The 26,830-nt window shown below is 39.9% G+C and overlaps 2 protein-coding genes across 2 annotated transcripts; one reads left to right on the forward strand and one right to left on the reverse strand.

Moving 5' to 3' along the window:
• Positions 1–5,575: 5,575 nt before the first annotated feature.
• LOC137278568 (uncharacterized) lies at positions 5,576–20,822 on the reverse strand. Its single transcript, XM_067811023.1, has 4 exons — positions 20,751–20,822; positions 13,572–13,637; positions 12,408–12,812; positions 5,576–6,269 (listed from the first exon to the last, which is right to left on the reverse strand). The coding sequence occupies exons 2-4, from the start codon at positions 13,618–13,620 to the stop codon at positions 6,004–6,006; spliced, it is 720 nt and encodes a 239-aa protein (XP_067667124.1). The 5' UTR covers positions 13,621–13,637; positions 20,751–20,822; the 3' UTR covers positions 5,576–6,003.
• On the forward strand, positions 14,133–15,512 carry LOC137271989 (uncharacterized). The gene has a single exon (XM_067804368.1). The coding sequence runs from the start codon at positions 14,133–14,135 to the stop codon at positions 15,510–15,512; it is 1,380 nt and encodes a 459-aa protein (XP_067660469.1).
• Positions 20,823–26,830: the final 6,008 nt, after the last annotated feature.

Consider the following 26,830-nt stretch of genomic DNA (forward strand, 5'->3'; position numbering starts at 1 on the left):
GTGGAAAATGTCTATTTGGGTACATATGTAACGTTATTTAGGGATGTATCTAATCACTTTGGGAGTTTCCTTAACCCTTCAAACTAGGAACTATTACTACAAACAAATTATTGCTGACTGCTAACAAGCAAACACACTATCCGATATCAACCGCCTAGGCCTTGCCAGTTTTTTCATAGAGAATAGTCTACTGTACTTGACGTATGCGTTACCTGATGCGCACCTAAGACGGCAAGGTGGGGATTCTGGGAGGTGTGTTAGCTTGCATTCACACATGTGCCATGTCTCCACTGCAACTGGAGGTCAATGTGAGTGATGAATCAGTGACGCTTGGCTGCTTCAGCGACCTCCCGAAGGGGATATCATTTAATAATACAGTAGACTCCCTCTAAACCGAGTTTACTCGGCAACAGTGGAATATTTCGCCTTCGATGAGAGTCGGTTTTAAGGGAATTTTTATATTCTCAGTCTAAAATTATAGAAAAATAAACAAAATGTTTGTTTATCTCAATGCCTCTTTATTAACAAATACTCTCTGAGCAATAACAAATGATAAACGTTTTGATGGTATTTAATGATGAACAAGAAGTCAGCCATGATGGTTTGACCGGTCAGTTTTCTTAGATCTGTGACTAGCTTGGCTAGTCAACCCTCATTTGAGGAAACATTCGCAAAAGCAAAACACCTGTCATACAATCTTTACTATGACTCTCCAGACACGGGAAGAGTCCCTTTTGATGCTTTTGAAGCAAAGTGGTTGCGGAGCTTTGCCCATCAACTTCTCTGCTGTCAGGCTGCAGCGTAATATAACCGTTTACCTTTCTTTTGACATTCTGTCCCATCTGGCTGCTTCTGACATGTCATCTAAGGTTTTCTCCTGCATACAACCAGTTTCTGAAACTATCTTTATTAGCATAAGCACCTATGATAACTGACATATGTGTTTTGCATTTATCAACATGGTCGAGACTGACTGAAGCGCTTTCGCTATTAACCTTGAACTGCTTAATGTTGTACCGTGCTCTCCATCTAATCAGACAAGCATCTGATGAATTGAAATCTGCTGGATCAACTTGTTCAACAATTTGAAGGACCTTCTCTTTGAGAATGGGACCAGATAGTGTTTCGGTATTGAAACCCTCTTCTTGTAAGCATTTAGGTTGTCTTCACATTTCTGTAAAAGCGTTTGAAATACAAATAGTGATCTGTCTTCGAAAAAATACCACATTTTTCTGAAGAGTGCCAAGACTACGAAAGCGTAGGGCCACGGTAAAACATGTTTTTAGTCTCATTATTTCCTACGTAGGAGATACAATCTCCTATGTAGGACTTAATATCTCTTACGTAGGAGATACTAAGTCCTACATAGGAGATAGTGACACCAAACAATCTCTCACCCTGGCCCTAATACGCTTCCGTGCAAGACAGGTATATTTCTTTAGAACTATAATTACCAGATTAGTGACCACGTTTTCCTTAAAGATGCGTTCATGATTGTGAAATGGTAATGTGTTATAAATCATCAATATGTAATATTTTATCTTTTTACATGTCAATTTGTTTGAAACAATGGTAAAACATCACGATGACCATTGTCCATGAATCAAATCAAGTTTCAAATTTTGCAGTGATATCTTTGGGAAATTCGATCTTTAAAGTAAAGGAATTAAAATTGTTAAAAGAATTTCTTAACGATGAATGTGCAGTGAGGAAAGAAACAACTGGAGATGCATCAAATATACATCGTTCTGTTCCTAGTTGCATGCTGTCAGTGACGAGTGGTACAGAAAAATATGATGTTTTTATCGTACACCTGACATATTACTTAGTGCAGCGTTAACCTGAAAGACTGAATGAGTGATTTCACGCCGTTTTAGCAATATTCGAACAATAACACTAGAGATATGTTTCACACATTGTGCCCATGTGGGTAATCGAACCTTAATCGTCAGTGTGACGAGCGAACGTTTAATTCACAGTGCTAGCCTACTGGCCCAAATAAATAAATAAATAAATAAATAAATAAATAAGTAAATATAAATAAATAAACCACAATGCTACCCTACTGCCCTAAATAAATAAATAAATAAATAAATAAATAAATAAATAAATAAATAAATAAATAAATAAATAAATAAATAAATTAGTTATAAGATTAAAAAATTGATTCAATAAAACATGCATTCAATCCCGTAGGGCCAACGTCACAACTTTCTAGTTTTATCAGGCCGCTGGACATCTGAAATGGCGACGAAATGTACATTTCCCAAGGCAGATAGTGCTGGGACGAAAGGGCACTGCCTTTCACGACTAGGCCCCTCCAGGCGAACAAGTGAGAAAACATGACATCCAGGTCGTTGCCTAGTGCACTTCCATAACATTACGGCAGTCACGTTGCAGAGACAACGCTCCCGACCGTGCGGCTAAACTCCACTCATTTGGTCACCAGATTGAATGTACCTTAATATTACTGTATGAAAAATAAACGCATTACACGTAAGGCTAGCTTTCTGTGAAGGCACGCTCTGGAGTTCGTCTACAACAATTCATGATCGAGGCTGTAGCTAGTCCAGGGGGCAGCTGTAACCCTCTAGATGCTTGTACAGATTATGTTTTATAAAGCAAAGTGTTGATATAACACTTTTTAATGTCATATACAGTCACCGCAGCCCTGAAATGCACACCTCAATCAATGATGGCACGGGCAGCTCATCTGACCACAATGACACACGTAATTACGTGATTACAAAAAGCATTAATAAGTAATAAAGAAGGAATACAAGGCAATGACATAGACTACCCAGGCCCTACCCAGGCATATTGTGCAATACCTAATAATTAACGAACAAAAGACGTAATTAGAGAAAGGTACGTCTAAATGGTCTGGCATTGCTACACACATATGCACTGAAACACACCTCTGATACCAAGTCCGTGCACATTGATCAAAATACAGCTAATTCCCTTGGAACAGTAAAGGTGTTAATTTCATGGTTGATCATGAATAAAGCTATCTTTCTGACTGACATACCCTGTTGAGCTGCAATGAGTAAGCTCACTGAGTGTACAATTGTGAACAAATCTGGTGATGTCACCCGTGATGAAAATTTCAACTGCAATATCTGAACTGACCAATAAATTGAAATAACACAACTAATATACTAACTTGTATATTTATTTAATATTTGAACTGAATAAAACAGTTGTTTTTTTGTGTGTTTTGTTTATAACATTATGAACAAAGAAATTTAAAAAAAATAAACTAAACCAAAAAACCAAAAAAACAACTCCCCAAAACATAGAATCTGTAACGGCACAAATTAAAATCATATACACAATTAGAGATTACATAAATGGAATAATTTCACCTGCAGAAAGTAGGATACTGCATCTGAGAGAATCTAGTTTTAAAAACATTCCGGATCTCTACGGCCGTGTTGGTCTTCAGATGTTCAGTAACACATGCTGCTTGTAGTGTCATCGTGCTCAAATTGCGTAGCTTGATGCTCGTGATGTCGATCACTGGATTGTCTGGTTCAGACTCAATTACTTCCAGACTGCTGGTGTGTTGCGTACTGCGGTATTAAATAGCAACACAAACAAGAACACCAACAAGGCCGACAACAACAACAACAACAACAACAACAACAACAACAACGGCAGAAACAGAAAATAATAACAATAAGCAGGTGACGATGATGAAGTGTACTTGTAGTCACACTAATTCATGTACACTGGCATTCATCTTCATCTTGATTTTCATGTACCTTTACCAGTTTAACTTTGACGGGAAAGGAAGGAAACGTTACGGTAAACAAATATTACATAGCACAGTATCAATACTAATCAGTCATTATTTAGAATATATACACATAGGTCTGATGGTGATCGGGTGATTTGCACATGCTCAAATACATTTATCGAGTTTCTATGGTAACAAGACTGACTTGGCTGAAAAAGACGGTAGCGCCCGTTTCCGGAACAGATCTTCAAAATGTTCACCAAACTTGGCAAACGGACAGGCTTAGTTGTGAACTGGTGCCTTTTGTTAGAGTTTTACATGTTTTTCAATAATAGTGATTTCGTGAGTTTAATTTAACTCCGCACTCAGCAGGATTCCAGCTAAACGGCAGCGTTCTGTGATTAATCGTGTCTGGACCAGACAACCAAGTGATCAACATCATGAGCATCGACCTGCGCAATTGGGAACCAATGACATGTGTGAACGAAGTCAGCGCGTCTGACCACCCGACCCCGTTAGTCGCCTCTAACGACAAGCATAGTCGCCTTTAATGGCAAGCATGGGTTTCTGAAGACCTATTCTGCCCCGGATCTTCAGGGGTCTTTAAATAATAGAGTTTCCGTAGCAACATCATTGACAGAGATTGCAAAAAGCGGGAATTCGTGTTTCCGGAGCAGATTCCTGTTGCAGAGATCGATTTTCAAGATGTCAGTAATCAGAATGTCTTAACACATGTGGATTATAGACAGACCTGTTGGTTTGGTTTGACATATCTTTAGCAAAATGTCAGCAATATCACGACAGGAAACTCCAGAAATGGGCTTCACACATTGTCCCTATGTTAGGGATCGAACCTGAGTCTTTGACGTGACCAGCGGACGCTTTAACCACTGGGCTAAAAGCGTCGTTGAACTGATACGTTAGACTGTATACAGATTTACATATTGGATCAGGTCACTCTGTACACTTTTTCCTCAACAAACTTCCTTATAAACATGCCTCTCTTCAACAAATTCCTTTCGATTGTTTGCGATATTTAGAGAATAGAAACATTCTAATTTCCAGGTTAACCCTGCTCAACGGCGCTTCTTGTTTCCATAGCAACACTTTGACAGACTGAAAGTGAAGATGTGGTGCTAGGCCATTCAATATTCCTTCACACGCTTTTGCACATGTGCTTGACCAAAGGAGCATTCTCATAGTTAGGGATTACAGCAACATCACGGCGGGGGACACACATTTTACCAGGGTGTTATGGGTGACGTCCGATCGCCCCTACCGCCCTTCACAAGAATTTTACAGATGTACTTGTTTTCCAGCCTTGTGAACAGTAGTTAATATCAAGGGCTACACAAATCCGAGTCAGTACACGGAATCTGATGGAGGTGTCCTGATAACGATGATTTTACGCACGCTTTCAAATCCGTGTGTCTGCTCCATGCCTTATCTGGAAAGACTTGCCACAATAAATTCACAAACAACCACCATATTACCATTCCGCACACTGCACAGTCCAGCTATTGGGTAAGTTCATGATCTGTTCCAGTTGTGACAGTTATATACAGATTGAGAAGCATATGGAGCATAGTCGTCTTTCATTCAGAAACTATCCAAAAATGTGATTAGTCATCCTTTGTTTAGAATGATTGTCCAATTGCGCCTGTTGTATTCGATGTCCAACGGAGCAAATCCTATGTACAAATATGAATAATTGTCGGGTCACTTGCGATCAGTTTGTTTTCCGCTCTCATCAATAATCCAGTTATGTGGTGTTGATTTGTAAATAACTCAGTCAGAACCAGACAATCCACTGACTAGTAGCATGAGCATCAATCTACCCAAATGGAATACAATGACATGTGTCAAGCAAAACAGCAGGCCTGACAACCCATTCCCGTTAGACGCCTTTTACGACAAGCATGGGTTGCTGAAGACCAATTCTAACTCGGATCTTCAGAAAGTTGACAAAGTTATGATGTTTTCTGTCGGTTAGCTCCGCCTTGTTGGTTTGCTGCACCTGCTGGTCAGCTATTGTTACGGAGGCAGCGGACCTAGAGATTCTGGTCGACGCCATCTGTCATCACTTGGCACCATCCCATACAGCAATGACGTCAGTAAAGTCTCTTGCATCTTGAAATTACTTCTGATGTCATTTATTCACAGGGTGTTTTCGACTCATGGGCGGCTATTTAATAACTTATAACTCGTGCAACAACATTCCTAATGAAAGTTCCGAATCTGATAAAAATTAATCTGTTAATTCAGGCATATAATTTAATATCAGGGAAGATATATGTCGCCCAGCCTGGTGTTGATAATAAATCTGTTGTGTTGAAGGGGGTTGTAAATAGTTCACAGTCACTGTCGACCCCGTTGAAACTGAGGCCGAAACATCTGTTCTTAAGGACACACTCCGTGATACAGAAGGCTCGGGAGACGTTGGAGTAGATCCTCAGTACAAACCCCCCGGTAAATCTCACCCCCTCAAGTCTCTCGATGTGAGGCGGGCTGGTGCAGTTGTCATATTCTGAATGTAGAATAGCATAGAAATGATTAGAACTTTGGAAACGTAAGGTAGCCACAGAGTGGTTTGGACTGTTGAACGAACTAAAGATCGAATGAATGAATGAATGAATGAATGAATGAATGGTAAAAGTTACAGTTTATAAATATCTAATAAGTAATAGGTTGAATAATGATTTGGTTTGTTGTTTAACACCATACTATGTGATGGCAGTCCGGACATACATTCCAGTGATCAACAGCGTGAGAACCAACCCACTCAACTGTGATACGATCACATGTGTCAACCAAGACAGCGAGCCTGACTAGCCGATCCTGTTAGTCACTTGCTCAGACAAGCTTGGCCTGCTGAAAGATCACATATACTCTATGGGTACAAATAGATTAATCAACTATCGATATCGTTATGAATGAAACTCCGTCATTAAAACTATTCATTTCAACATTTGATTACTTTAAATCGATATTTTTGACAACAGTGCACAATTACCTCTCGCGAACGAAATTTCAACTACTAGTAATCAGAGGGGCGCGCCCCCTTGACGTAATGTGAGATACAGGTGTGCGGGTTTGCTGTAGTATTTATGTACATTATCGGGGTAATGTTTTTGGGTTTGTCTAAACCTGCAATCGTGACAATTGTTTTGTTTTCACAATCTACTGTCATTAAATCTTGTCACATGCTTTGCTTATTTTCCGAGATACAACCTTTTCCATAGACGATTCTGGCAAAACTGCTTGTTGTCAAGCAAAGTCTTTTTGGTCATGATTAAAAAAGCATATTTAACTACGAGTAGGAGATAGTCTTGATCTTTTACCTTGATGAAAACAAACCATAATCTAATTCGTTCTCAAACTGACTACAGACCTTGACGCCACGACTTTAAAAAATGGCAGTGCCCTTTCGCGAACATTCGCCAGTCTGAGAATAAATGCTATTCCATACTGTTTTCACCGAGTGACAAAATCTAAACTACCTTCAACTGGTAATAAAATATATATTTGATGATGAGCAATAGAAGGTTGCTCGACATTGCTTATAACATAACAATTTCACGCATGGAAACGAAGTGGTAATACTATTTACAATATCATTTTCACTTCGACCACAACCTCGCTCCCGAGAAAGAAATCGTAATATTACTAGTCGTGTCATTCAAACTCCTTTCGGTCATCAATCATTTACTAAAACTAGGCACCTTTTTGGCACCTTTCAATCGCTCCATATTAATCACACGTTGTTTAAGAATGAATTTGGTGTTTCGCTTGAGACTAACCTCAAGTCTTCCATATGTAATGATTAAAAGAGTACAAAAATGTGAGTTTATTCGTTCGTGAAGGCTATTCTATGCCCGATCTGCAAGGATGTAATACATATACATTTATAATTGTACTACTTATCCACCCTCGACGTGCTGTTGTTTTGAGGTACGGATAATCGATCTACAGATTCATTACATCAAGCCGTGATACATTTGTATTTTTTTCAAGATATAGAATATTTTCCTTAACATTAAAATCAGGATATCAAACCCGCATTTCACTTCACATTATTGGCTTTGGCATAACCACCATCACTGAATTGGATGTTTACAGTGAACCGATGGATATAGGTCGATATTTATCTTAAAGCGCCATTGGCAAATTAACGATTTCTACTTGTAGACGCAGTTTTCTGTTTTTATATCCCTTCACATACAGAATCAAGGTAAAATCCTGAGCTCTTAGGCTCCTTATCAAGATTTGTTTGGTGGTTGTAGTTTTGTAGTTCACTTTAAGAGACTTAAACTGTTATCGCTTTTTCTGTAAATATGAGTATTGAAACAACAGGGATTATTCGACGACACTTCATGTTCAAAGCGCTGCTTGTATCCTGCTGAGTACAATGAGTGGGTAAGAACATTTCTATCTTACATTATAAAGACATTTGGTATAGATTCTTATAACTTTTAAAATAAAGACATGAGACCGCAACCCAGCAACTTACTCTATTTCTTGTTGTTTGATAGGCACTTCGTACTTGAAAACCTTGTAAAGATGTCTACTTCAATCTCTTCACTAGATAGTAATAAAGTGCATGACATCCATACTTATGTCTATTTGGTCATATCAACCATTTTACTCTTCGTGCTTATGTGCCAGATGTTAAGATGGGAACATGAATTGCGATCGTAAGGATAAGAAAAGGATAGTACGAAAAACATCAGTAGCCTTTTTGTATCGGTATAACTCACCGATGTGCGTGCTGATGTCAGGCAGGGGAGGCTAAGGATGAAGTAAGTCCACAGTGTGTAACATGCAAGGGAGGTTATGCATCTATTCAGTGCACTTTTATTGCAGGGGAGGCTGGAGATAGATTAAGTCCGCAGGGTGTGGCAAGCAGGGCAGTCTTGGAATCAGTTTTTGCTAACATGATGTGACAAGCAGGGGAGGCTAGGGATGTATTAAGTCTGGCAGTCGTGACTAGGGATATATTAAGTCCGCAGGAGGTGACAAGCAGGGGAGGTTAGGGATATATTAAGTCTGTCGGAGTGACAAGCATCGGAGGTTAGGGATATATTAAGTCTGCAAGGCGTGACAAGCACGGGGAGTCTATGGATATATTAAGTCTGCAATGCGTGGCCAGCAGGGGAGGCTGGGGATTTATTAAGTCCTCAGGCTCATTCTCCACTAAATGTGCATATACGCTGGTGGGGGTGCTGAGAAATGAAGTGTATTATAGATCGTTGTTTGTTTAGCGAAACTGCAGAGTGACGTCAGGGGAACATTTTTCTGAAGTGGCTGGACTGTGCGATGCTTGTGCCGGTATTTATGGTGGTCAACACTTATATACCCCTCTGTGTGTATGGACAGATACGTTACTGCACCACTTTTTAGATGTCCTAACTATATGGAAAACAACATGCAGAGATCAGATATGAATCTATTTTATTGAATTGTTGATACATTTTGTAGTACAAAACTCCAGTGGTTACATGTTGCACTTTGAAGTATACCAAACAACGTTTGGGTGGAAAGGACAAACATCTTCTTCAATTTACTCAATGATTACAAAGATATCCTTTTCTGCATAAAGACTGGGAACTGAACACGAAATGTATAACTTTCTCCACATGACACAATTGTCTGTGCAGAACATGATCAAAGAAGAGAGAGATGGAAACATACTAACTTGGTCTCTGGAAGGAACGATTTCATTAAGAGCCAAATTGCCACGTATCTGTCACTCCCATTTTACGTATCTGGTTCACCATAGTATGGACATATTTAAAGCAACAATCATTTAAACCTTCAAACTAGCATGTAGCAGATCAACCCAGGGTAATTGTAAACCAACACCAAGGAACCCATAATGATACAACAGCAGTTACAATAAGTAACGTATCTGTTCTCATAGTGGCCATGGCATTTGTGACTGACTGAACAAGATCTGGTGCCTCTGTGTAACATCTTCTGGATCGCCCAACTGACGTTACTTCAACTGACATGACTATGTCTTGGAATGAACACCATATAGCGATGTTCTGGCCATTGCGGTCGGATTTTTCCTTGAACAGTTTTCTTTGTCATGAAGGATTCAAAAGCATCTGCATCCACCATATCAACTTCAAGTACTTTTCCTGGAAACCAATCATCACCATATTTCACAGCTAGCATATCCCCCACATTTGGACAGTGTGAGATAACCTTTATAGGTGTAGACTCTTTTGGCAGAACCCCAGGTGTGTCTGATGATGTGGGCTGCTGTAATTCGGTAGAAGCTGAAGCGTCTGGTACAGTTACGCTGGTTGTTACTGATGTCAGATCATGAGCAATCCAGAGGTCACATGGTCGATTCCACTTCAGACAGTTATCACAGTAGCAAGTTATCTCTCGAACATAGATAACTCTGTCTCCAGAAGACTGTACAGTATGGATCTTCATGGTTCCAGGGACTGTCTTAGATTTTAGTGAGGCAAGATTGGCTGCTACAGCATCATAATCATCCTGGGAGTAGAAAATATAAGATTGTTTTCTCATTCTTGTATGCCCATTTTTAATAATCACAGCCATCCTGAATTGTCGCTTTGCCCTGTTCGTTTCGATGCCCAGCTTATCCCATCGCACGGACCTTTACCATGTTATTTCATTTCATCCATGGTCTGACATTTAAAATTTTCCGCAAATTTCATCTCTGTCACAGCGTGTCCTTGAAGCAAATTCATTTTCAGATCATGGAGCGCTTTGTGTTGTGTAGCTACTGTTTCAGTATTTATTAGTAAAATCTGATAGAAGGTGCAGTGGTTAATGTGCAACAGATATATTGCCAATTGCAACAGGTACGTTACCATGAAAGACCTCGGTAATTCATCACTGCATATAATGCAGTGAGGTAATTATAATTGCAATTTAAAATACGGTATGCACTGAACTGTCAACATAAAAAATACAGCATAGCATACCTTTTTACAAAGTTTACACAGGTGATGATGTATGATTGCATGGATAACACGTGCATACCTTTACGATTGATGACGTTCCTTCTTATGCGTCCGTCCTTGATACCGGAAATACGTCTGTGACAAAATTCTCGTTAATTACCACGTCAAACGTGAGTTCCTAACGCGGAAAATTCAAGTTTGCATACACTGACAAGGTACTGGTAACGTATCCGTTGTTAACGTATCTGTTGGGCATAAAATGTATTTAGATGTGTTAGAGAAATAACTAAAGCTAGAAAAGGGTCATAACCTCGAGACTACTCACCAGACTCCATGCAAGTTGGTCATGTATGAGAGTCGGGGAATATAAGACGATTCATTCCAAAATGGGAGATACATATATGCTGATATTTTCGCGTACTTGTTACAGTTCAAAGTATTCTCATAAAAATCAAAATATATTGAAACCATGCATGTTTCGGCTGATTGTTAAATACTGTTTTGTATTAATCTGCGGTTGCGATGACATTATAATCGATGTTATACACTTTCAATTTTGATTTCATAATGAAGTACGATTTTAGATAACGTGTCTGTCAAGTATTTTAGCTACACCTACCTCTGAGATTTTTTTGAAAAACATTGATATCCTAAAGTATTTGAATGGTACTGAACATATTCTCATGTTGTCGCGACAACATTATGAGCTAATACTCAGTCAGAAGATTTGTTCACTATCAGGAATACAACATATATAACTGTAACTACTCTGTTGGAAAACGACATGCATATTTATGCAAAATTGGCATATTTAAGAGCCTGAAACAAATTAAATCCGACTTCTATAATTTATGTTAACAGTGTTTTGACACTGCCATATAATAAGGGATATTTTGGAGTATAAATTGTTCATTAACAACAATGCATTTTATGTATATTCCAAAGCGACACAATAACCTGACGATGAACCCGCAGGAGGTGACAAGCAGGGGAGGCTAGGCATATATTCAGTGAGCAGGAGGTGACAATCAGGGGAGGCTAGGGATATATTAAGTCTGCAAGGAGTGACAAGCAGGGGAGGCTAGGCATATATTCAGTGAGCAGGAGGTGACAAGCAGGGAAGGCTAGGGATATATTCAGTGAGCAGGTGGTGACAAGCAGGGGAGGCTAGGCATATATTCAGTGAGCAGGAGGTGACAAGCAGGGGAGGCTAGGGATATATTAAGTCTGCAAGGAGTGACAAGCAGGGGAGGCTAGGCATATATTCAGTGAGCAGGAGGTGACAAGCAGGGGAGGTTAGCATATATTCAGTGAGCAGGTGGTGACAAGCAGGGGAGGCTAGGGATATATTCAGTGAGCAGGAGGTGACAAGCAGGGGAGGCTCGGCATATATTCAGTGAGCAGGAGGTGACAAGCAGGGGAGGCTAGGGATGTATTAAGCCCGCGGGACCTGTTAAGGAATGGTAGGTACCATAAAGACATTTCAAGGACTTTGTATGCCTATAAATTGGTCTTAGGGACCTTTAAAATCTAATGGGGAAAGAAGGAATAAATTAGGAAAACAGAATTTGTCAAATTTGAACTATCTGCTATTTAGGAAACCCACGGGATGTGACCAGGATATATTTTCCCCATAACACTCAGGTTGTGACAAGCATGGAATACAAAGGACTATTCAGTCCATTAAATCTGGAGAAGCTGCATGGTGTGACACAACTTACCGAAAATAAATGAACCGCTCGGCGCATTCACAGTGAAGCTGTCGACGCCAGGAACTGTGTACCCAGCATCGCTGAAGAGAATGTCAGCATCCTTTATGCTGCCACGACCAACTTTAAAATGCCCGTCTTCCCATGACGCCCAAAGATGATCGAAGCCAGTTTGGGTGAAGACTTTCCCAGGGATGTCTGCATGCGTCCCAAATGCAAAGAATCGGTTTTTAGTGTTGGCCCAGCCTCCAAGTAGCATTCGGTACATCTCTTGGCCTCGGAAGAACAGTTTAATGTTGAAGTCCCAGCGCGCCATGATCCTGAAGGTGATCCAGTCCTTTCCCCGAATATCAAAGCCAAAGAGCATGGGGTTGACAAATTCATTGTACCCTCGTGTGGTGAACGTTACTGAGGAGACTGTAAGGAACATGGTAGCGTATGTGAGTCATCGTGATATTTATAGAATTATGGTTTGTGACCATAATCTCCTAGGTAACAGAGGGGTGCAAGAGGGGTCATTATGATGTCAATACACACTGTTGGTTGGTTGGTTTGTTGTTGTTGTTTTGTTAACGCCGCATACAGCAATATTCCAGCTCTATCGCTGCGGTCTGTAAATAATCGTGTCTGGACAGACAGTTGCATGATCTTCGAGATTTGGAATGTGACGACATGCGTCAACCACTCAGTCGTCTTTTGCCCTGGAGAGATCAGTACTAACTCGGATCGTCACGAGTACAGGCGCGGGAGTTAAGTTTTTACCCAGTTTTAAAACAATACTTCAGTAATATTACGGTTGGGGCACCAGAAGTAGGCTTTACACATCGTACCCATGTGGGGAATTGGTCCGAATCTGGAGCAAAGAATTCAACTACTGGCATTATGAGCATGATCTAAGCAGTTGATAAAGGACGACATGAATCAACGACGTCAGCGAGCCTGATCCCCGATCCCGTTAGTCACGTACCTCAATCAGGATGGGTCTCTGAAGACATCTGATTTTCAAGATTTTGTGTAATTTTATATAATGATGTCATCGAAGCAACACATGTACAAACAAATCTACAGCTAACCAAAGGGTTTAAAATGGTTTCAAGAATAATAACTAAAAACTGCATTTGACTATGATATTTTGCGTCAGATACATTGTATATACATGTACAGCATGATACATACCTGATATGGAGAAATACATGGATGCCACGAGGAGCAGTCCACACGACATATTGAACTGTTTGGTGTCTGTAACAGACAGTGAGTGGATTTTACGCCTCTTTTAGCAACATTCTAGCAACATCACAGCAGGGACGGTGTCCTCCCAATACGACTACTCTCCAACTGGACTACTTCCCAACTCGACTACTGTTGAAATACTCATTTCAATTAGGCACCCTTTATAATAATGGACTCATTCCACTGACTTAGTTAAGTAAAGAACATAACATTTAAAAAAAAATAATTAAATAACCAGGAAACAGGACGGATTGATAATCCTCACTTGTTTGATCAGCTATTTGTTTATACAAACATTAGTTTTATCTGATTGCATCTTTAAAGTTGTGTTTGTGATGATCCTTAAAAGAACTGATCAAAGTATTCTTGTATAAACAAACAAACAAGCTTCAATGCAAAACAAAGGAGTAGTAGCAAGAGGTAGTAGAGAGTTAAATGTCTCAACGTCTCAGTTTTTCAAAACTTAACTATATAAGATTGGAATGGAAATTTCATGTTATAACTATGGCGAATGTTCAGAGAGCAGAGTTTGTGATATCACAGAGAGGAGCCCGGCAGGTTATACATCAGAGCTATAGATACAAGCTGAACCGCACTGGAGATACTGCAGTCTACTGGAGATGTGCTCAGACTGGATGCAAAGGAAACATCTCTACAGTTGGCGAATTCATTCGTACTGTTACAGGAGCACACAACCACCCACCAGAAGATGAGACATCAATGAAGTTGATCAGCAACCTCCGCAAGCGCTCCCGTGAAGAAACGACTGCAATTCAACAAATCTACAACGACGAAATCAACAACATCCCTGTAGAAGCTGCCGCCACTGTCCCGCCCCTGTGCTCTGTGAAGTCTGGACTGTATCGTCACCGACGCAAGACAACGCCTGCACTTCCAAAGGACCTAGCATCGGTCAACATAGAGGGTTCCTGGGCTAACACCAAAGACGGTCGCCGATTCCTGGCAGTTAACAGTGGCAGAGAAGACAAGATTCTTGTATATGCGACGGATGAAACACTTGAGATGGCCCAACAAGCGAACATTCTGTATATGGATGGCACTTTCTATTCTTGTCCAGGACTGTGGCACCAGCTGTATGTCATCCACTCCATGGCCGGCGGCAAGATGTTTCCCCCCATGTTTTGCCTCTTACCAGACCGTCGCCGAGAGACTTACACTCGCTTGTTCCAGCAACTGAAAGAAGTTACCCAGGACAGAGTAGGAAGACCCCTCAGCCCAGACGTCATCCAGGTAGACTTCGAGTATCCTGTGCACCAGGCTATTCACGCAGAGTTTCCTACCACCGCAGTCCGAGGTTGTTATTTCCACTACTCCCAGTGTGTCTGGAGAAAGGTGCAGGACTTGGAACTTGTACGTGCCTATAAGGACAACCCTGAAGTTGGACGTTTGGTTCGCCGTGCTGCTGCACTGGCACTGTTGCCTGCAGGGAATGTCCAAGATGTGTGGGTGGACTGCATGAATGACGGCCCTATTGGTCATGCCAAGTGCGAACAGTTTAACGACTACATCGTGAACAACTGGGTGGTCTTCGGTGCTAGATTCCCCATTGCTGTCTGGAACCACAACAACACTGAAGGGCCGAGAACAAACAACCACCTAGAGGGTTGGCACCATCACCTGAACCAAACTGTGCAGCGCTGTCATCCCAACATCTTCAGTTTCATCTCCACCATCAAGTCCTTGGAATCCTCAAACAGAAGACTGCTTGCTCAGATGATGCATGGTGCCAACCCTCCACCCAGGAAGAGGAAGTATGTTCAACTGGACACCCGTCTGCAGAACCTGAAGACCCAGCTGCAGAACAACCAGAAGACACCCTTGGAGTTCGTGGACGCTGCAGGAAGATTGCTGAAATTAGACTGAACACTGTGCACATGATATACCTGTACCTAGCAACATTCAGTGATGACTATTTTGGCTATGCGACAAATTAAATGCGCTATGTGATAAATGTGTGATAAATGTGTAATGTGTTGTATGTAAAATAAACATGAGATTACACGTCTGTTTATATTTTTGTTGAAAATGAACTGATCCAAGAGTCGCATGATAGGGGTGACAGGTAGTAATTAGAAATCAGTCGTCCATTAAGTTTGTGTATTTAATGAGTAGTCCAGTTGGAGAGTAGTCGTAATGGGAGGGAACCGCAGGGACACCAGAAATGGCTTCACACATGTTCGCGCGTACGTGCATGCTTGCTTGCATGCTTGCGCGCGTGCGTGCGCGTCTGTCTGTCTGTCTGTCTGTCTGTATGTATGTATGTATGTATGTATGTATGTATGTATGTATGTATGTATGTATGTATGTATGTATGTATGTATGTATGTATGTATGTATGTATGTATGTATGTATGTATGTATGTATGTATGTATGTATGTATGTATGTATGTATGTATCCGTACTGCAGCTGGGTGCTCCTTATAAGCCTGGGTATCTTAAACTCATAAACAACTAAATTACAATTTACCATATCTGAACCTCGAGTTTGAGTGTTCTTTACATTCGGGTTTCGGAATTTGAATCACGAACTTGAATATTATGGTTTTTTTCAGATTCGGTTTTCGAATCGAGTGCTCACATTCGGAATTATGACGAACAGTGTCAATATACATTATCTCACCCCTTCAAATGTACTGGGTGCTCCTTTGAGCCTGGGTATCTTCAAAACATAACCAACCAATGTACAGTTTTCCATAGTTGAACATCATTCGGGATTTTTCCCTTGCAGATTCAACATTCGGTACATATCTATGCATGCATGTATAGGTAGGTAGGTAGGTAGGTAGGTAGGTAGGTAGGTAGGTAGGTAGGTAGGTAGGTAGGTAGGTAGGTAGGTAGGTAGGTAGGTAGGTAGGTAGGTAGGTAGGTGCAAAATATACAGAAAATATTACAGGTCTTCAGTCATAAATACAAACAGAATGCCTTTTTCTCCAACATGTATGTCGAGAGAGATTGTAGCAGTTACAGTATGACGTCATTACATACACATTATGACGTCACAGTTGGGACAAAATTTTAGAGTGACAAGTTCAAAGCTCACAATGGTTTTACTTTGGTTTGAACTTAACTGTAGTCTGAATTTTGAACTTGATAAAAAAGGAAATGTTATGAATTTAATATCATTTCCTTTAGCACAGACATCTAGACGCTCACTCAGTGGGATACATTGGGTTTCTGGTCACTCTATTTGTTGTTTATGGACATGAACCCGAGCTCTCAAATTTTCTGATTGAGCAATATATTGCTCATTACAGCCTGTGCGTGTTATGACATACATATTCTCCCACAAAGAAACGCATAATGAAAATTGCAATGTCATGTAGCAATGAATTAGATGTGATTCACCATACAAAAGGGTTTGCTCTGTTTGTGAGTCCCATGGTGTTTATGTCTTGAAACATCACAACAAAATGCAGCATCTGTAAAATACCCGACGCATTATTTAACAGCATGATTTTCAATACCGGCGTGTATGGGCATGAATGGTTGTTTACAGTCTGTCGATTATTCACAGTATTTAGAATATTGTTGACGAACGCAACAATCCACGTCTAAGTGAAGCCAACCGTCAAATCTCTATTGCAATTGGTGTCCTTGAAAGTGATTACATTTGAAACGATGCCGTGCAATTCTGGATGCCCACAGCGATCACACTAGGTATTGACTTCAGCGCCACCACACGTCTCCATGTGACACTCAAACTGACTTTCCTCGAGTTGGTGCCAAAGACGGATAAGTCTGCATTCCCAGTGTGTAATGTCACTACGAAGAACAGTCAGAGGTCTGTTTTACATTGAAATTTCCTTGTCTCGTGAAATTTACAGAGCGTCCTTCAACAATATGTTGACATGTTACTTTCGTTACACCTGGACACAATTCAATGTAAATTTCTTAAAAGTAAATTTTGATTTGGTTAGGATCTTTTTAAGATTCTGATCGTGTCTTTTGCTACTTATTATATTTCTTTGTCTTATTTTTCTAGATTTCCAGTGTCTGAAATCTAGAAATGTACATTACACAAGGCCATTTTAGAAAGTGGTCAAATGTAACATATGTCACATTTGGGGTTAAGCGGCCGACCTTGTGTGCTGGCGATTAGGTGCCTGACTCTGAGGGTGCGCATTCGAATCCCGGATGGGACGCAACCCAAAATACTAGAATTTGTACTTTAATAAGAAAGTGTAATCCCCAGTATGACATACGCGAAAACTAAAATGCTTCAAGGCATAGGATGTTGATATTGATAGGAAGTCTCTAGCACAGACAAAACACAATGTCTGTTTTATTGACGCATATGTGTTTGCCTGCCAGTCTGCTAATGACAATATGCAGTGCAGAACTTCACTCACTGACCCCATGCAATTTGAACTGAACACCTATCAGGCTATACACCATAAACAAAATACACTGCTTTCTGTCTCTGTCGCATCATCCAATTACAGAGACAGGCAGGTGTAATACTTGTACGCATGCATGCATGCATACCTACCTACCTACCTACCTACATAATACATACATACATACATACATACATACATACATACATACATACATACATACATACATACATACATACATACATACATACATACATACATACATACACACACACATACCAGTAACGAAATACACTGAGACTAAGTTTACTTAGACTGACACACACACATACATACATACATACATACATACATACATACATACATACATACATACATACATACATACATACATACATACATACATACATACATACACACACACATACCAGTAACGAAATACACTGAGACTAAGATACACTAAGAATCCCCAATCCCGAATCCGGTTCTAACTTCATGTTTCTCCATATATCTTGCTTTTCATTTCCTATGTATTCCACTTCTAAAAGACCAGCAAAGATCAGATAACAACTCTTGATGGTCTCTATTTGTGTATTTGTGTGTCTTTCAGGACGCTATATTGTAACGTTTCTGCTTTCATCCCCTACATTTCTGCGTAATAGACACCGAAGAGGTTAAACTATTCCCGCCGTGTTTTTGTTCTTCCGCAATATGATTCCTGAATGCAAAAAACAATACCAGACACGTACAGTGTCTGCTCGTGCGTGGACCCAAGTTGACTGATCTCATTATTTGACGTCAACATGAGTATTGATAATGTTCGCGAATTCAATATTTGAATCTGATCTAAAACGAATCTATTGATTGTCTATTAGATATAATACCGGACACGTTGATTATCGCTGTTATGTGACATAACAACAATACCTAGAATATTGCCTTCGCGCCGTTTAATGGCAAACACATCAACGCGCATCATCGAAACAAAAAATATATTTGCAGTGACAAGTCTTCGAATAATGTACTAAAAACTAAGTGCTGTACATCGCAACGGTGGCCGAAAATATGGCTTGCAGTTACCCGTTCGTATAGTGCCAATCTGCAGCTCAGCTGCTCAAAGGCTCTCTGTTTTCCCTCGACCCTATGTCATCAATCTCAACTTCCTGGGGATCATTCAACTCTTGCAGCCAGTGGTCATATTATCAATCTGAACTTCTTGGGGTCGAGCAACTTTTGCTTCCGTTAGGCGCACCGAATTAATGTGGCTTGCCCATCCTCACGCGATACCCATTCACAGATGGGTGGACTGGGACACATATTGCTCTGCCCGCATTTAGGTGTTTGGGCGTATTCAGTATATTCGTTATTATAGGTCTTTGTGAAATTTTTAAATGAGCTATTACACAACCTTCCTAACAGCAATAATAATAATAATCAATTCATATTGCGTGTTTATCCATGTATATGACTTGCTCAAAGCACTGACACATTACACCCGGTCAACGAGTAGAGCACACTCGCTGTTGAGAATACAACCGGTCGCCTCTCAGGCGCTTAAGGTTCAAATTCAAACTACCATCGCATTACATCGGGTACCGAATTTTATTACTGGGTGGACAGAAGCAATTTCGAGCAATCATTTGCCACACGCGTCTTATGCGCTTCGTTGTGGGGGCAGGACTGAAACCCTAGAAACTCTCAGTAGTCAAGCTGCCGGCCGCCCTCACCCATCCATGGACTCTGCGAAAACCGTTGCTTAACTTTCAACTGATTGTGACCTAAGCTCTCCGCACAGGACCACATACCGCTAACTGTACTCTACATATTAAACTACCGCACAAAAGACAATTTATTACCGACAACACGTGGCTAAAAATGGAAATAAAGACTTATATGAGATTTCTGATACTTTTTCCCAAACCGAAATCATTTTCCAATAAGTTGCCTTGTATTTGACTCAATTCATTAAGAAAGAGCCAAGAGGTCAGTAAGATACATTACACAAATCAGAGTGCATTCAAAAAGAGTATAAAGAGTCATACAATGAGACAGTTGTAACGACACGGCGTCAGTGGCAACAGTGACCATCCTGGCCATCCATAAACGCCAACACACGACCCGTCATTGACGTCGTGATCGTAATGAGTTAACGAATTGTCTTGCATTTGAGCAAACACTCGTCACTTTTTCTTTACAGAACAAATTGTTGTTTACTAATATTTCGCCAAAATTAAAGTTCACCAAATACTCATGTAAGTATTTCTCGTCTAAGGTCACAAGAACGCTGTAGTTCCAAGACATCGATTAATGAACGAATAAAGTATAAACCCGGTGGTTTAGTTTTATCGAGAAGTGTCTGCTTGTAATGCTTTTCACCTCCTCTGGAGCTCGAGAGCAAGGAGCAAGTGAGTGACTTTACAGCACTTTTAGCAGCATTACAATAATTTCAGTAGACACCTCCCCCCCAAAAAAAACCAAAAAAAACAAAAAAACAAAAACAACCCCCCCAAAAAAAAACAACAAAAAACAAAAACAAAAACAAAAACAAAAAAAACCCCAAAAAAACAAACAAAACAAAACAAAACAAAAAAACAAAACAAAACAAAAAAAAACACACAAAAAAACAAAAACATGCTTGATAATGTTGTTCGAACCTCTACTGAAACGTCCCTCTCACTCCAATGCAGGAATTGTTCATCCATGAATTGTTATCTGTCCACACTACTAATACATGTATATCTCAAGGAAGAAAATCCGACTTACCTGTTTGTGAGGCCGCTCCGTATTACTGCCGCCGCGACTAACGGGTACGTTGTTCCAAAGCGTCAAGCTAGCCGGTTCCTCTGTCAATGCGTCTTCAACACAGACAGTCGTAAGGTCCGCTCACATCCTCGCTGAAGTCCGATCGAACTGGCGCTATATTCGTTCGATGATGTGAAAACAATGTGAGGTAGAACGGCATACAAGCATGTATAGCTCCTAGCACAGCTGAACATGCGAGCTAACAAATTGCAAAACCCATATATATAGTATTCTAAATGTTTTTAAGAGAATTGCATTACACAAACGTGGCGTCTGATTGGAAGAAAGCGCAAACGGTGTAAAGTGCTATCCATCAGCAGTTTGACTGTAAATGTAGCCTATTACTTCAGTCCGATTTTGTAAAACAGTCTATTCTGTTTAAAGGTACTGTTTATTCATGAACAGATGTAATGTATAACAAATACGTTGACAAAATTATTGTCATGAGTGTCAGGGAATGATTAAACCCAATGCAAATTGGCGAATACGTAACAATTTTGTACACCAACACGCAGCCGTTCATATGCACGATGTGTGCACATGCTTTTCAGAAAGCTGATTCATGATTCTATGTAATGCAAAGCTCTAATTCAATGTGTAATACATAGCACCGATTCAATGTAATATATAGCACAATTAGAATGTAATAGTATAGCAATCATTTAATGTAATTCATAGCACCGATTCAACGTTAAATTGCACGAATGCAATGTATTACATAGCACTAATTCAATGTAATAATACAGCAATTATTCAGTATAACACATACCACTGATTCAGTGTAATATAGTGAACAATTTCCATGCAGCCCACTGCATGAATATCAATGTAATACATAGCAAGGATTAACATGTATATAGTAAGCTCCAAATCAATGTATAATATAGCACGAATCTACTGTAATCGATAAAACTAATTCAATGTAATATATATCAAGAATCTATTGTAATATATAACTCTAATTCAAAGTAATATATATCACGAATCTACTGTAATATATAGCACGAATCTACTGTAATATATAGCACGAATCTACTGTAATATATAGCACGAATCTACTGTCACATATAGCATGAATCTACTGTAATATATAGTACGAATCTACTGTAATATATAGCACGAATCTACTGTCACATATAGCACGAATCTACTGTAATATATAGCACGAATCTACTGTAATATATAACACTAATTCAATATAATATATAGCACGAATACACTGTAATATACATCACCAATTCAACGTAATACATAGCAAGAGTTCGCTGTAATATAACACTAATTTATTATAACACATAACACGAATCTACTGTATTATATAACACTAATTCAATGTAAAATATAGTGTTATATTTGTATATACTTATGGACAAAGAGTAGGCCGCTAGGGCCCTACATAATGTGTTTTCGTATTAAGATTGTACAGCTACCGCTCAGCGTAAGAAATTGTTTGCTATTCACTCTAAAACCACTCCTCTTTACACGGAGCATTTCGAGAAAATGTTGACTGATTTATGCTTTAACCCTCTAAAAATAATCTGGGTTTACTAGCAAAGCAAAGTTAAACATTCTTTATGAGGTTCAATATCAGGAAATCTGGGATCAGGGAATGTAAGAATGAGTGCATGTGTTCATTGCCATGTATTTTTAACTCTCGCAGATGACATCGTTCGATACTTATTGATCAGTATTGCCATAATCGTGTATGATAACATATGATTTCACTTGGTCGTGTTTGTACGGCCGACTAACGGCTGCTTTTACAGGATGTATCGGTGGATTTAATTGGAAACCGACTGGAATCGGATATAGGAATGTCACTGCAACAGTGATACATGTGTGGTCGTTCATGGAGACGCACGATCGTGGACGTGGAATTGAGTAGTGATTATGTCATGAACACCACATGCCTTTGATCGCCATTGGATTATCCATTAACGTTACGGTTGTCCTCAGCATGTTGCTAGTGTATAAGAGCTCTGCTTTCACTAGGTTTGTAAAATGCACAGCGGTTTAACCAAAACTGGATGACTGAGTGAGTGTAATTTAAATCACGTTGGCAATATTTCAGCCATATTGAGACTGGATCGACTTAACACGTGTGCAGTTGTACCATAATTGTAAAGACTCGATGGACAGAAAAAAACAGCATTATATCCCGTATTTGTTTTGAAACTAGTTATAGAAATGTATAGTGAGTATTTGATATCGATACGTACAAACATGGCTAGAGAATGTCAGCAACATATTTATGGGCACCACACTATAGAGCATGAAGGTTTTCGGTCCCTCTGCTACTTTCATATTTAAGTGATTACTGACGACTGTCGTACGTTTAAGCGAAGAATTAAAATAAACCATTATTCAGCACTTAAAATTCAGGAAGATATAACACATTGAAAGACGTGGTCCTCTCCGGGGGCCAATACTTTCTTAACCCCCACCACGGAAACAAACCCTAACAACCTCAACTCTAACATAACGTACCAATATAGAAAAGAAGATATTAACATTGAAATTTATCGAATAAGTCAGTTTTAAAAGGATAATATTGAATTGTACCCAACGTTACTAATATTATCCTTTGTTGTTTTCACTCTGGCATAGACATCCGTGGCGAGCCACCTCCTCGTGGTGGATGCTGGGTAACGCGAAGAGCTCGCCATCACTCTAGCGTGGATCGGGTGGGTGGGGGGGGGGGGGGGGGGCATATTTGGTCAACGAACCCGTTTGCCGTGGGTTGCGGCCCTGTGTCGGTGGAGAACGGGACTCTGGGGGTTAAGGGCACTGAGAGCCTGTAACCGCGTTTCCTTTGCTCAACACACCCTTTCGACCCTTACTTCACCTGGACGGGTGGTTGAATGGGCCCGGTTCAACCAGTCGGTTGGTCATGCCGAGCCCTGAGCGCTAAATGTCATTGCTCAATAACTATTTGGCTTGGTTTTACTGGACACAATACTGACATAGTTGGTTTTGAGTATATATTGTATCATATATGAATTTTCAAATTTGATAACATTTGCCTAGATGCTGGTGCGATGGTTCATGGGCCAATCTGGTAGATTGATTACTTGTTCAATCCTTCTGCTGGAGTATATCATCCCTGTATTCTTGGTGGTGCAAGTCGGAAACCCACTTGTATATAGCATTCTAAATATTTTTGATTCAATATGGACTTCAGGAAATTTCCCAACTTCCTGGCCGGGATCATGCAGATCCACCAAATTACAGACCAATCTCTTTGACGAGTTGTGTGTGTAAAACCACGGAACGAATGCTAAGCAATCGATAAACACGGTATCTTGAAACTAATAACCCTATCACAAATATGCCAAGTGGTTTCAGGAAAAGTCGTGGTACCATCGATAATTTGGTACGTATAGAATAATTTGTCAAAAATGTAATAGTAAATGCAACATGCAGTATCAATCTTCTTTGATCTCGAGAAGGCACATGATACAACCTGGAAGCATGGTAAGGCATGGAAGGTAGCACCTTATTCAGTATTAAGATCAACAGTTTATCCAAGGTTTTAAACGATTCAATTGATGGATCACTTTTTGTGGATGATTTTAATATTTCTTGTCTTGTACGAATATGCATACTATTGAAAGACAACTGCAGTTAGGTTTAAATAAAATAAATAGATGGTGTCTTGAAAACGGCTTTAAATTTTACGGCTTAATCAAAAACTAATTGCATACATGTCTGTCGTAAATATAAACCACATAAGGACTCAGAACTGTTTTTATATGGCACTTCCATCAAAGTAGTCAAGGAGGTCAATTTCTTAGGTCTGATTTTCGATCTGAATACCACGAGTGGCGCTTAAAGTGTTGAATAAAACAGATTTCAAGTGAGTAATTATTAAACATGGGGTAGGAAATGTGAGAACACAACCAAGTGAGCAAATGGGAGTGTACATTTCATGGTGGCGATGTTTTATTTTGAGATGAAAAATAATTTTCGCTCCGAAGCGAGGAAAGTACGTTGCTAACCTTTGCTTGCTTCGCTCGCATACATGACGACTTGTCAGATTCTCTATGCTGCGCAACCCCATTTGCGCTACAGTTTGCCTGTGGTCAGACCCTGCAATAATACAAGAAATCTTCTCTTCTTCCGCCTCTTGGTTTGAGAATAAAACCGCATGTTTTTGCTGCCGGCATTGAGCTGAATAATATAGCACCCTTCCCGTCTTCTTTCTTCTCCTCCTTGACAGTTGTTCAGGCCCCAAGTGGACCTAACATTGACCACATTCAAAAATCAGAAACACATGAATTACAATATAAACAAGAATACAATGATTTGAAACATAAATTTAACAATTATAAATCCTTATTTACCAGACGGATTCAAGGATGGTGGCGCAGTAGTTTGTGTCACTGTCACTGGTTCGGGAACAACAGATTCCCGATTCCCGATTGCCACAGCTCTATTTTCACAGATGAAGCAAACGGAATATTAACGGCTCTTAAATATATTCAAAGCCACCCTAAGCATAAACAATATATAATCTATTCAGGCTCTCTTTCATGCCTTCAGGCGATTAAAAACGTATCATGTAAACATCCACTTTTAATAGAAATTATTGAATTGAATAATGATCTTGCTACTGGCCAGTACGACATCGTCTTTTGTTGGTTACCCAGCCACGTTGGTATTACTGGGGACACAATGACCGATCTTGCTGTTATCAGATCTTATATCCGTGATATAATGCAGTAGAAGTGGGACACTCAAGTAGGTATCAATAAATTACATGAAATAAAACCCTACATTGGTTACACCTACTTGGGTTGTCAGTCCAGATTTGAGGGGGTCATCATACAACGGTGCCGAATTGGCCGCACCAGTTGTACACATCAACATCTGTTGAAAGGTGAAGATCCTCCGTTTTGTATTCCCCGTGGTTAACGAATCACAGTCAAACATGTCTTGCTGGGCTGTGTTGAATATTCCATCTCAATGGATAAATATGTTAAATCACGGACTTTGAAGGATTTTTTTAATTAATAATAGCTGTCATTCAAAAGAGTTAGATTTGTTATATGGGTTGTAAATGGATGAATATTTTACGAATCGATGTTTGAATTAGTAAATGAGATTGCTAGTGTCAGTATCCTCAAGATGGTGGGGGGGGGGGGGGGGGGGGGCGGGAGGTACCATACAATTATTTTCCTCCCGAGAGGATACGTAACATTCGAAGTAAATGTAACGTATGGCTAGATATGACGAAATTGCTAACGGCTGGAGGTACGGTGTACATCCAGTTGGGGACCATGCAGGGAACAAATGTACTGTAGGTTTCCATGGTACCCAGTATGGTGATCTACCTTCAGTCGTTGGCAATCTATAGCCCGTTTTTATATTGTCTTGTAATTAAACTGTTTTAGATATCATTGCTAGTTTCTAAATGTGTGTCTGTGATATACTTGTGGTTTTGCTGTTCTTCGTCAACAGTTTTAGATTGTTTCAAATATTATTGATATATATCATGTAATTTTTATTGTTCTCGTCACGATATGGCTGCGATATTGCGATAAAATAGTAACTCACTCACTCACTCTGGAATATACACACCTCCAAAAGAAATGCGAAATCAATATCTAATGTTTTGCACGACAGAAGGAAAATGTCACTTCTCTTAAATGTGAACTCTGTGGTTTTCATTTTGACGGTGCAGAGACAGGTCATGAAGTTGAAATTGCATTCTTTGAGTCAATCGCAACTAACTCCGTGGACAGTGGCAGAGCATCGTATTCTCAGATTAAAGTCGCTTTTGTGAATGTGGCGTCGTCAAGGTGAAAGGTTCTCAGAACCTTTTGTTTTGGAGGGAGGAAACGTTCGGGAGGGTTTTCCCTCATGTCTTGGGGTGTTATAAGCTGGGGACGTCATCTTCACCATGCAAACCTTCAGAACAATTAGCAAGGTCACAGAAGGGCGTTACTGCGTAGCGCTACATCGACGAAGTAATGTGACCAGTAATTCATCCACAGACATTCCTCCAGAAACAACGTTTAACAACATCCAGACCATGGATT

The sequence above is a fragment of the Haliotis asinina genome, chromosome 1, assembly GCF_037392515.1.
Source record: "Haliotis asinina isolate JCU_RB_2024 chromosome 1, JCU_Hal_asi_v2, whole genome shotgun sequence".
NCBI lineage: Eukaryota > Metazoa > Mollusca > Gastropoda > Lepetellida > Haliotidae > Haliotis > Haliotis asinina.

Bases quoted from the DNA above. Each gene is read 5' to 3' on its own strand.
- LOC137271989 (XM_067804368.1), top strand. From the start codon at position 14,133: ATGGCGAATGTTCAGAGAGCAGAGTTTGTGATATCACAGAGAGGAGCC.
- LOC137278568 (XM_067811023.1), bottom strand. From the start codon at position 13,620: ATGTCGTGTGGACTGCTCCTCGTGGCATCCATGTATTTCTCCATATCA. The intron at 12,813-13,571 runs GTATGTATCATG...TGTTCCTTACAG, and splicing joins CATGTATTTCTCCATATCAG to TCTCCTCAGTAACGTTCACC. The intron at 6,270-12,407 runs GTAAGTTGTGTC...TTCTACATTCAG, and splicing joins GAGCGGTTCATTTATTTTCG to AATATGACAACTGCACCAGC.